Source organism: Stegastes partitus, unplaced genomic scaffold (genome assembly GCF_000690725.1).
Source record: "Stegastes partitus isolate 25-593 unplaced genomic scaffold, Stegastes_partitus-1.0.2 Scaffold563, whole genome shotgun sequence".
In the NCBI taxonomy this organism is placed as follows: domain Eukaryota; kingdom Metazoa; phylum Chordata; class Actinopteri; family Pomacentridae; genus Stegastes; species Stegastes partitus.
In genome coordinates this window covers 261,993-273,762 of record NW_007578294.1, presented here as the reverse complement: position 1 = coordinate 273,762, position 11,770 = coordinate 261,993, and the positions used below count along the sequence as shown (strand labels likewise).

At 39.8% G+C, this 11,770-nt stretch overlaps 2 protein-coding genes across 4 annotated transcripts in view; both read right to left on the bottom strand.

The window, feature by feature from the left end:
- The window catches only part of LOC103362224 (uncharacterized), a 4,707-nt gene extending 1,370 nt beyond the window's left edge, over nt 1-3,337 (bottom strand). Inside the window, exons 1-4 of the mRNA XM_008288521.1 lie at nt 3,199-3,337; nt 2,755-3,108; nt 627-668; nt 391-518 (exon numbers count right to left, since the gene is read on the bottom strand). Coding sequence (XP_008286743.1) covers nt 391-518; nt 627-668; nt 2,755-3,108; nt 3,199-3,265 — 591 coding nt within the window. The 5' untranslated portion in view covers nt 3,266-3,337. The remainder of the gene's footprint in view (nt 1-390; nt 519-626; nt 669-2,754; nt 3,109-3,198) is intronic.
- Nucleotides 3,338-4,996: 1,659 nt separating this feature from the next.
- Nucleotides 4,997-11,420, bottom strand: LOC103362226 (uncharacterized). 3 transcript variants are annotated; one of them, XM_008288522.1, is made up of 7 exons: nt 11,146-11,420; nt 10,749-11,069; nt 9,719-9,841; nt 9,581-9,622; nt 9,359-9,507; nt 7,820-7,882; nt 4,997-6,352 (listed from the first exon to the last, which is right to left on the bottom strand). In XM_008288522.1, exons 1-7 carry the CDS (start codon nt 11,180-11,182, stop codon nt 6,011-6,013), a joined length of 1,077 nt encoding a protein of 358 aa, XP_008286744.1. In that variant the 5' UTR covers nt 11,183-11,420; the 3' UTR covers nt 4,997-6,010. The 3 variants fall into 3 exon arrangements, with proteins under 3 accessions (XP_008286744.1, XP_008286745.1, XP_008286746.1); XM_008288523.1 differs by lacking the exon at nt 7,820-7,882; XM_008288524.1 differs by lacking the exon at nt 7,820-7,882 and having other exon boundaries at nt 4,997-6,349.
- Between the last annotated feature and the right edge of the window lie 350 nt (nt 11,421-11,770).

The window sequence follows — 11,770 nt, the reverse complement described above, 5'->3', positions numbered from 1 at the left end:
CCTGTTTTAAAGAAGATCAGGTGTTTTCTTGTTCATATGTACTTTAAAAAGTCAACAATTTCCAAGAGGCGCCCTTATTTTGTCAAAATCGTACAACATCTACCATTTTCAGTGTCACATGTTAGGATGTGAACATGTGCATAGCTGAGGATGATGGTAATGTCAATAATTTACTGGAAAGTACAGGATAAAGTTACATGTTGGCCTGATGTTGGCACCAAGAATCGCCAAAAAAAGTCATAGCAATCAGAGTTGTTACAGCTCATACTAAGGGGTGCATGAATGTGTCCAGCAAATATCGTAAAAGAAATTTTTGTGGAACAATGGACCGACTCAACATTGCCTCTCTGACTGCCAGCGCAGAGCTGAAAGTTTCTGTCTCGGACAAACCTCTCGGTTCGGTCGAGGCGCTGGTCTTCTGTTTTTCACAGCCAGCTGAAGACAGAACGTAAACAGACACACAAACAGAATCGCTGCCACACACGTGACCGTAATCAGGAACAGCGAATGGTGGAACTCTGCAGGACAGAAGAACAACTGAGGTTTAGCTGGGAGACGATTCATCACACGTATGTAGAACATTGTCAATACAGACGGAAACACACACACACACAGATATCACTTACTGTCCACTGCGTAGTCCATTGGAGGAGCCGTTGTTACAATGTCTGAAAAACAGAAACAAATATATCTATATATTTTTAGTTCAACGCAAACAGCATAAGCATGCAATGCAAAATAAGCTTTTGCTTTTGCTTACTCTAACGTGGGAGAGGCTTTGCTGTGGAGACGGGTCCAAAAGTCTGAGACCAGGAGTGAAGCTACTTCTATTTTTGCAGTAAACTTCAATTTGATAAACATTTTTGTGCACGCGACGACATCAGATTTACAATTTTATTGAAAACGTCTGAAATGTACATGAATTGCAGAATATGTTGGTGTTTTGTTTTGACTCCACAAGTTAGTTCAAACCTGATAACTCTCATTATCCCAACATAATCTGAATTCTTGGCTTTCTTAATATTCAGGTGCTCCCATAGAATGAATGTTGAGATCAGGTGACTGTGGAGGAAAGTCCTTCTTTGGCTTTTAAATAGTTCTTGCAATGATTTGAGGCATGTTTAAAAGGATCGTTATGCTGCTGCAGCGTGAATCCTTCTCCATGAAGATGCACACCAAAGGGTGCAGCGTGTTTATGAAGTGATACTTTCCTTGATCAGGGTGGAGTCGATTTGGTGCAAGTTTCACTCTGGCTTAGCTGATCTCAAGCATTTGGCTTCTGTTTGACCCCTGAGAAGAGGTTTAGAGCAGTGAGCAAAGCCTGATTTACTAATCTTCAAATGGACACAGCTGGTCCAGTGTCGACAAAGTGCTTCAGAGGCCATGTACTGCCACATTGAGACCTTCAGTCTAGCCATGATTTGACTCTGAGAAAGCCTCCTTATGATTACAATAACAGTCTGACCTCTTATACGTCACATCTCTGAAGCCTCAGTCACAGCACGACTTTTGTGATTGTACGTCCTCTGCGAATTTTGGGTGCCGTGGAGGTCGTGGAGGTCGAGGAAAGGTTGCAAGGGCTCCATCAGAAAGATGTAAGAAAGGCACAAGTCTGCTATGTGAGTCGCAGGGGAGACGTGAGATGTCCATCCAAGCAGGGATGCTCATTGCAACGTGCGCTTGCCGTGGAAATTGTACTCATTTCTTGAGTTTGTCTTGCCACCTGCATACATGGCACGCCCTCACCACTCAGGAAGAGAATGGAACGCACGGCCAAAGTAAGTCACACTTGCCTCACACACTCGTGATGACGTACTGACGCCGTCAGTTTGGTGTGATGTTCAAAAAACGTAACAGAGGCATTTCTGCGATCAGGTGGTGATATGCTGTCTTGTAAATTCTGTTAACATACTGACAGGGTTTGAGCTTAAGGACGTCCCGTCATGCCAAAAACATAGTTCGGGAATGATACAGGTATGGTTTTGTGCAGCACACACACAGATCCTTACAAAGTGTGTGTGTTCTCAGCTTGTCTCTGTGTACAAGGCTGGACAGTCAGTAACTTAACTAACTCTTAAGTGATAAGAAGAGGACACTCAGCTCAGAAACAGTGAAGTCAGAGCAAAAGAGACTTTAGTCTGCAATCTTTTCACATGGATTTGTAGAAAGTCATGCCGCTGCTTCACATAATTTGGACGCAGTAAGAGCCCGTACGGCCGGTTGTGACTGAGGCTTTAATCAGTTATATTTTGCTGGAAACAGGAAGTGTAGTCATAATTTAGTCAACCCAAGCTTCATCTGAACCCTGCTTTAATTTAATTGTTGATCTAGATATAGACATTTCTTTATTACTGAACATGTCAAAATCATGTGAAAGTTTCTAAATCCTCAAACTTCCTCATTATTTACACGTTTTACATACATATATGAGGTCTCAGACTTTTGGACGCCACTACTTTCAACTTCGTCAGGAATGGAAACTTGTACAAAAAAGCAGAACATTTACAGTAAAGGTGACACTACTTAGTTCTCGGTTAAAGTCTGAGAGATTTTGTTTAATTTTTTTGAGATTATAAGCAGAGCAGAATAAATATTTCTGCCAGATAGGATAAGATAGTAATTCTTTATTGATCCCAATAGGGGAAATTCAGGGTTTCAGATACCCTGAAACAAATATTATAGTGTCTAAACTTTGCCCTTATCTGTTTGGTTAGATATTAACCAGCAACCAGAGAACGATTTTATAGCATGTACCTGAATGGCATGTGTATAGATGAGGATTTCTGGTGACGTTCAGCTGTATGGTGCTCATATAGTCACTGGTGGCGTTGACAAGCGCTCCGCACAAGTACGTCCCGCTGTCCTCTAAGGTCAGTTTATTCACTCTGACGATGAAAAAGGCTCCAGAGGTGTTGTCGTACAGAGAGAATCGACCTTTTGTCACCCACCGGTTGTGTTTTTCTGTCTGTATCAGGAGACTGGACACCTGGTTAACAACATGGCGGAAGTACGTGGCTTTGCTCAGCTGTTGGGCTCGATATTCACACCTGAAGTCAAATCTCTGACACTCCACTCCAGTTACAGCTGTGGTTGTGGCACCGGTCAGAACTGTGGGTCAGCGTTGGTGTTAGTCAGTCGTACGGATGGGTTTGCAATAAAATCTGCTTTAAATACTCATATGTGTAGTGCACAACTCACCTCGGACATGGAGAAGAATAACAATGAGAGCTGCAGTTGTTCTCCACGAGACCCAGTTCGCTCCCATCACTCCCAGTTTGCCTTCAGTCCACACAGTCAGATTCTGTAGGCGCGCAGTAAGCGAGCAGCCGGACTACAGATTGTGCCCCTGAGCTAAATCACCTGCCCTCGTGTCCATGTGTTTCAACCATTTCCTCTTTCACAGACGTGCATGTCCACATATAAATCCTCCTACTGTGTGAATGTGAAACCACGGTGCTTGATGGCCTCAAAAAGTCAACTTTGCGTGTTAATTAAGTTTTTTTTTTTTTTTGCTACACAAGCACACCCAGAAACCACTGTTTCTGCTTCCAATAAGGTATTCCCATCCTCTTCTGTAATCCATATATGTTAACTGTAAACTACACTTTTGGCATCTGGTTTCTGGTTTAATTTGTGAGAATTCTCACTACAAATTAAACCCTTCACATAAAACACAGTAGTTTAATTGACTGGAATACAGATTGGTGCAGCTTTTTATTATTCAAATGTGTCCAAGCACATACTCAAAGAAGAGAAACCAGATATTTTAGATTACAGAGAAGGACGGCCAAAACATTAATGGATGCACAAAACAGTGGTTTCTGTGCGTGCTAGTGTAGGGAAGAAAGAAGTCCAACAATACACACAACGCTCACTTTTTGACTCACTAATGCACCATAATTTCACTTTCATGCGGTAAGGAAATTTATATATGGACATGTTTGTGTCTGAAAGAGGAAGAGGTTTAAACACATGTACATCAGAGTTCAAGACTCAGAGCGTCTTTCACAGCAGCGAATGTTGTTTTTGGTGTTCTTAGCTATTCCCATTGACAACCATTAGCTGTTTCGAAATCAAAGCTGTTTCACCTTTATCCATCCATCCATTATCTATACACCGTTTAATCCTCATGAGGGTCGTGGGGGGCTGGAGCCTATCCCAGCCGACTTAGGGTGAAGGCAGGGGACACCCTGGACAGGTCACCAGTCTATCACAGGGCTACACTTAGAGACAGACAACCAAGCACACTCACATTCACACCTACGGACGATTTAGAATCACCAATTAACCTCAATGTGTTTTTTGGACTGTGTGGGAGGAAGCCAGAGAACCGAGAGAGAACCCACGCTGCACGGGGAGAACATGCAAACTCCACGCAGAGAGATTCTGGTGCCCCCACCGGGAAACCGGCAACCTTCTTGCTGCGAGGCAACAGTGCTACCCACCGATCCACCTTGCAGCTGTTTCACCTTTATTTTTTTTCATTTTTATTTTTATTTTTTAAATAGACTAACTATACAGTAAAAGCTCCAGCAATTGCAAACAAACAGAGTTAATGGCCAAGTGGTGAGCATTTAGCAGCTGAGGAGCCAAATATTTGCTTCGGGGGTTGGTCGAGTCAAAAAAACAGCTAAAATCGAGTGAATAATGGACCTAAATTTGCTAGAAGGCCTGACGGTACACTTGAGATGAATCCCTGTGTTTGCTGGGTACACGAACAGCTAACTGTTTAAACATTTGCCGTACGGTTTGTTCTACGACTCTCAACTCGCCAAAAAAAATAAAAATAACAACAATAATTAAACTCTTTAAAACTTTTATAGTGTGTTTATTAAAAAAAGACATTTGCATCTTAACATGCATTTTTAATGTCTGATTTATGTAACATGATATATTTCAGAGGCTGAGGCGCTAAATAAATACTGTCAAATAGTAAGAAAATAAGCATCTCGTAAGGATACAATCCTTTTGTGAAATGAAAATGCAATTTCTGGCCTTGATTTTACGTGACATCTCTGTATTATTTGGCTATTAATGTTTAATGGAGGATATTTACATGAGTAAAAACATGAATTATATTATCATCATCAACAACAACAACAACCATCACCTACAAGAAACAACAAACAAAATGATACAAATTGTATTGTAGATATTCAACATTAATGAAAACACTTTTTGTCATGAAAACTTCTGAAATTTAGACGAGATATCTTTTAACAAACAAATTTTTATTGTTTTTTTTATGTCATTATGTCACTTATGTCAGAAAAATTCATTTTTTCTTTACAGCTGAACTTTCATAGTTACTGACAGTTGCAGGTTTTTCATGTTATTTTATGTTAGACATGTCAGTTCAGTTGGGTTTTGTCATTGTGCTGACATCGTCTTGTATTTGAAACACAGGACAAAAGACAAATACAAAAAACTACAGAAATACATAGAATCACAGATGTTTTTGACAGTATGTCAAATCAAAATTCATGAAGCCAGTACGTCTCTTCTTACACCATCTAAACAAATAATCCCAAATCAACAGTCCCTTTCTTTACACTTCATCGTTAATTAGACATCAGTGTAAGTTTGTCACATATTGCAAACTAATATGTTTCACAACAGTGTGTAAGAAGGTCTTTTTTTGGATTCATTTTTATCGATATGCAGTGCTGTCTGCCACAGTGTCCTTATTGATATGACCACTAGGAGGAGCCAAAATCTGATAGATACTCTAAAGCTTGTAGTAACTGCAAACACAGTCACACAAATACAAAGACTTGTTATTGCCAACGCAGAACATTGTGTAGCCTGCATCATGCACTGGATCCCAACTGTTCCACCAGATCTTAACCAGAACTGTGAACACACACACACACACACACACACACACACACGGTAATATCTAAACAGCCGATCATAGTGTACAAGCTTATAATAATAATGTTGAAGATGTTGTTCATAACTGGAGAACTTCAGCTGTCCATCAATGTCCATAAAAATCCGGCTTTTGAGATTAACTGTGATTTACTTCTGTTAGATCCAAACCAAACCAAACCGATCTGGGCTTTTGATTTTTAGGACACCCATCAGCTGGTCTTTCAGATAATATGGGCGGCAAAGGCTTGACGTACATCCCAGAGTTAATGTCGGGGTTGTTTTGGACGGCAGAACCTGCAGGGCCTTTGGAGAAAGAGACGTTTTCATAGATTGGAACGGGTCTGCCACATTCAGCTGCTTTGGATCCAGATGTTGGTGGATTCTGTCTCGGGTGTTGAGCACTGACAGATTTGACCTCAGGTAACGTTTTAGCACACTGGACCACTGCGTCAATGTCGTCATACTCACAGTCGACCTGCTGAGAAGGTGAAAAGAAAAACTGAATCAGCCAGGTCTTGTGTGTTCTACATTTTGCTGAGTTAAATTTGATTGTGTTTGTGAATTAAATCTGAGCAAAGCCATGTTAGTTCAACAGAAACAGCATGATGTTTTTATCTGAATTTAAAATGCATGTGTGAATTAGAAAGACAAAACTGAAGTAACACTGTTTTAAGTTCACAATTTTCTAAAAGAAAGCATTTAATTGTAAAAATATGAGAAATGTATATTTCCTTAAAAGAATTCTCCATTTGACCTTTAAGTAAATAATAATTTCATATTCATTTGGAATATTGGAAACAAAATAATGCTACATATGAGAAATATTGACCATTTACGCTGAGTTAAATGGACTTACTTTTAAACATATTTCACATTTTTGCACGTTCAGCTGTCTGTTCAATCTATCGCTTGCAGCCAGTTAGCTTAGCTTAGCATAAAGACGGAAAACGAGAAAAAAACAGCCAGTATGTTCAAATGTGTGAAATATCCACATAGCAGCACTTCTGAAGCTCATCAAACAAGCTCAGAGTTTGATCTATTTAAACACCAAAATCTAATACCAACAAGTTGTCGTTTGTTGGAGGTTGTGTACCATTTTACGGTCAAAAGCAATGACCCTAAGTCAGCTGGGATAGACTCCAGCCTCCTCACAGCCCTAGTGAGGATGAAGCGGTGTATAGATAATGGATGGATGGACATGCAGATCAGTTGTTCTCTGACATAACATAGAACATTAAAAAAACAAAAATCAATTTAGCTGTTTACAGAGTTGTTGAAATGACTTGTTGTATGATACACCCGTAAATAAAACCCAGAGCATATTTTTATGCTTACTATTTACTTTCCTGTTTTTTAATTGCACGACCACAGTGTTTGTGCATTAGGTTCTGCACACTTCCGAAATGTAGCTGACCTACATCAACATGCCTAAATGTCTTTTGTGTTGACGAAGGTGAATCATCCGAGCTGCAAATACTTCACCATTTATATAGGGTGTAATGCTCAACAAGAAAACAAATCGGTATTTTTCCTGAAATGTCAAACTATTCCTCTGTCACTGAGCAACACTGAGAATACTTGTGGTTTGTTGTGGTTTTAAAGCATCCACGTGCAAAACTTATGCTGATTTAAAAAGGAGAAATGTGGCCTTTGGAAAAACCCCCTCAGTAGAGTAAACAACAGAAACAAGGTCATTTAAACGGGAAATGATTTAAATTAAAATCGCTTCTCAATACCTGTATTATTTCTGAGATGACAAGAACAGTATTTTATCTTATGGCTGCTTATAAACAAACAGTTTGTAAAGACTATATTGGAAATACAGGCCCCAAAGCAGACTCTCAATGCAACAAAAGTGAATACACCACTGGCGCAAGTTAGAAAACCTGTGATCACTAAACAATGGAGGATGTCAGTTCATTATCATTCATCATTATAAAATTACCTTTAAACACTTAGGACCTAAGTCTATCTGCATGTCTGCATCGTGGCTCCATATGGGAAAGAACTGGGAGAGAAACCAAAACAATCTAATGGTGAGACTTTGCAAGGATGGAAAAGGATACAAGAAGACCAACTAAAAATCAGGTTAAACACAGCAGAAATCAAGAAATACAGAATGAGCAATGGCACCACTAACTGGAGGTTTCCACATAAAATAACACAGTGGAGAGTGCACTACTTGCATAGTCTAGCTCTAAAAAAAAACAAAAAACAGACAGGCAAGGACTTTAGACTTTAGACATGGCACATGGGCTGTGAATGGAAATCAGAGCTTCGGTGCTCCAGGTAAAAAAAAAAAAAATGTTGCTTGATCTTTGGTAACTGTAAGAATAAGCTTTGCTAAAGTACATGAAAAGAAGCCTGATAAATAGTAGGAGCATACTTTGATAAGACCAAGATATATCATTTGTTTATATCACATTGGGGTCCAGTATGTTTGGCATGAACCTGCCAAGGGCACCACAGTGAATGCATAGTCCTAGTAGGTGGAAGTGTGAAGATATGGGACTGCGTGCTTGCTAAAGGTGCTGACAGGGGTGACACTTATAGATGGCACCTTGAATGCCTGTGGATATATCAAAATACTAGCTGACAAGATTCCGCTCGCAAGGTTACCGGTTCGATCCCCCGCCCCTCCACAGTCGAAGTGTCCTTGGGCAAGATACTGAACCTGAAGTTGCTCCCAATGGCAGGCAGCACCTTGCATGGCAGCTCTGTCGCCATTGGTGTATGAATATGTGTGTGAATGGGTGAATGAGAAACACATTGTAAAGCACTTTGGATAAAAACGCAATATAAGTGCAGATCATTTATGACTCCCAGTCTCCACAGGAGGAATATTCCATCATTATAATGATCCAAAACACACTGTTAAAATCACACAAGAGTTTCCAGTGAGGAAAACTGAAAATTTTGACTTGACCAAGTATGTGGCCTGACTTTGGGATGTTTTAAGGCGAAAGATAGAGAAACACAATCCCTTCAGTCAAGAGCAGCTGGAAAAAAAAACCTCTCTGAGAAATGGCAAAACGTCTGTCCAGTTATTTTCTATCCTCCGTGCCGATGAAGATTGAGTCTGTCAATGTAAATCATGATGCACGTACGAAGTATTGTGAAGATAAATATTTGAATTTCAGCAAGGAAAGGTGCACTTTTGTTGTATTGAGTTAGTACTGTAGGGCCTTTAGTTTCAACATAGTAAATCTAAACTGTCAGTCTTCCATGTGACATAAGAGCAAATACCTTACTGTCCTACTTAGAAGTAATGTAGTTATTCTAAGGTGGCGCAATTTTGAATCATTTGACATTTAGGTGGTCTGAGGCAGGGGCGTTCTCACTTCTGATCTATACAGTGCAGTCACCTCTGAAACCAGGAAATGAAACTTTATTTGCTCCAGCTGGATTTAATTTGTTTTTAAAGACAGTTGTTTTGCTGCAAAGACACACCCTGACAGGTTCACCTCCTCTTTCTGCCTCGTACCTCACTTTCATGTGCATTGTCGACATCCCTGCAGTTGGAGGAAGCTCGCTCTTGAGGTTTTGAAATTTCTTTGCGTTTCCTGCAGCACGTCACGAGCATCAAGATAGTGATCACAGCTACGCCCCCGACGGTAGCGCACAAGATGGTGCCTGATCAAAAACAAGAGAGTTATCTTATCTTATCTTATCAAGCTGTAAACCAGTAGATCAGATAGAAACTCACCTATCCCGATGTTCTGTTCTGTTTGATAAGTGGTGTTTGAGGCTGCAAGACAGGATGGGATAATATGGAAGTTTACATCTCAGATTTATCTTTGTCTGCATTTAAATTTGACTCTTTTTTTTTTTTTTTTGCTCCTACCTGTTGAAATGTTTGTAGTCCAAACGGTGACTGTTTCAGTTGTTAATTGTGTTGAACTGGTGACATTCTGATTTGTCCGTGTGGCAGAAACATCTGGAACAACAGTTGTCTCATGTACAACAGCTGTATGGAAACAAGTGGTGGAGGAGATGTTCAGATTACCTAAATTTTATCAAGAAGACAATCTACTGGTATGGAATCTATTTATTTATGTTGCCATTAAGTATGTCATTTAATTAAGAGCTTTTTAACAACATATACTTTGGTACTTTGGTTGAAAGTGAAATTACCTTTACTTCCATGATTGATATATAATCATATGTAAGATTATTAGATTATTAATACTTTTACATCAATGCATAGGCAGCTTTTTATGTTGCAGCTGTTGTAACTAGTTTTATGCACAATTTAGTAGTTTAATCCAGGAGAACAAAGCTAAGTGTCGGAGCCATTATTCACGAGTCGATTCATGGACTGAACAATTTGCTTCAGAAATGTGGATTCAGTTCTTGGTTTTGTCATTGTAATACTTGTGAAATATGTGTGTTTTTTCTCTTTGAACCTCAGACTATTTTAATAAAACCGTTAAAAAATGTTTAAAAGGGAATCACTTTTTTGGGTGCGATGAATTTCAGAATCTTCTACTGTGGAGCTATAATGAAATAATGGTTTTGTGAGAGGTGATAACTGTAATTTATCATTTTAGCCGTGATTTTGAGAAACATCTATCTGCCACATAACCCCTGCTTTTAGGTAAAGGTAGCAAAGCACCAGAAGAACTCCTGAGTGGAGTCCTTTTGTGCATACTTTTTTTTTTTTTTTCAAATGAAAAGTACATTTTTCCTCTAAGGTATAGTAACTTAAAGGCAGCACAAACTGGAAATACTCTAGTGAAGCACAAGCACCTCAAATATGCACAGAACTTCACTACCATTGGGGAGATGTACATTCACAAACACAGAGACAAAAATAAAGCAAAACACTGAAATAAATTAAATTGAATGTAAACATGTCAAGCTGTTCCACGTACCTTTCTTCACAGTGAGTTGTACTGAAGTATATGTATTCACACCAAACCTCTCCACTGCACACATGTATTCCTTTGAGTCCGACAGCCGGAGCTGACTGAAGGTCACGGAAAAGGCGCTGTCCCCCGAGTCCACCAGAGTGATCCTCCCTGACTGTGCTCTTCCACCAGATGTTACAGTAGCCAGTGTGTCTTTGTCGCTTTTACATGGACTGATGCAGAAATACTTATTGTCCTTCCATGCAAGTTTGTGCGAGCACTTGAACGTGACTTCTCCCCCCTCAAATCCCTCTACGTTGATTTCGGCTCCTTTTGTCAATGTAGCTGCCAAAACTGCAACAAGAAATAAGGCCCCCTTGAGTTAAATGAATGTGGGAATGCATTTTTGGATCAGACTTACCATATAAAAGCCAGTAGAAGACAGAAATGGTCCTCATTTTGATCGATAAAGAGTCAGCTCTGTGGTTGTTTTCTATCCTGAATGGTACCTGCAGGCTCTTTATGTGGATTTACAGTCTGCGTAACAAAAACCTAAACAGCGGTCAGACTTTTTTTTAACCTGCTCCACCACTGTACACTACTGTGCAAAAGAAGTCATATCGAGATAAGAACTCAACTGTCTGGGTCCTTCCTGTGTGTTTGATCGTAGGCGGAAAAAAGCTGAAAGCTGTAGGTGTCAGACATCAACCCAAGAGAAGTGAAAGGACCAGTGACTGACACATGCAGTCTCATTCCCATTGAGTCCTTGTGGCATTTTGGGTGTTTTTGCAATGCGGAAGAATTTAAAGTAAAGCAGGAACCGAAATGTACATATATCATGAACCTACAAGATCAAATTAAACGTATTTTTGAACTCATGAGGCAGCTTTTTAATTGGAAGAGTAGAGTGCATCAACCATGTGAAACCAATGAGGGGAAGGTAAAGGGGTCACTGAGAGAGAATTATCTCTTCAATCTCCCGCTCATATCTGCCACATATGCTGCAACTTTGCTGTGTTTTTTTTTTTTGGTGGTTAAATGAAATC

Coding starts and splice junctions, on each gene's coding strand:
- LOC103362226 (XM_008288522.1), bottom strand. CDS start 11,182: ATGAGGACCATTTCTGTCTTCTACTGGCTTTTATATG. Junction 9,842..10,748: donor ACAACTCACTGTGAAGAAAG/GTACGTGGAACA, acceptor GTTTCCATACAG/CTGTTGTACATGAGACAACT. Junction 6,353..7,819: donor TAGGTCCTAAGTGTTTAAAG/GTAATTTTATAA, acceptor TCACCTTCTCAG/CAGGTCGACTGTGAGTATGA.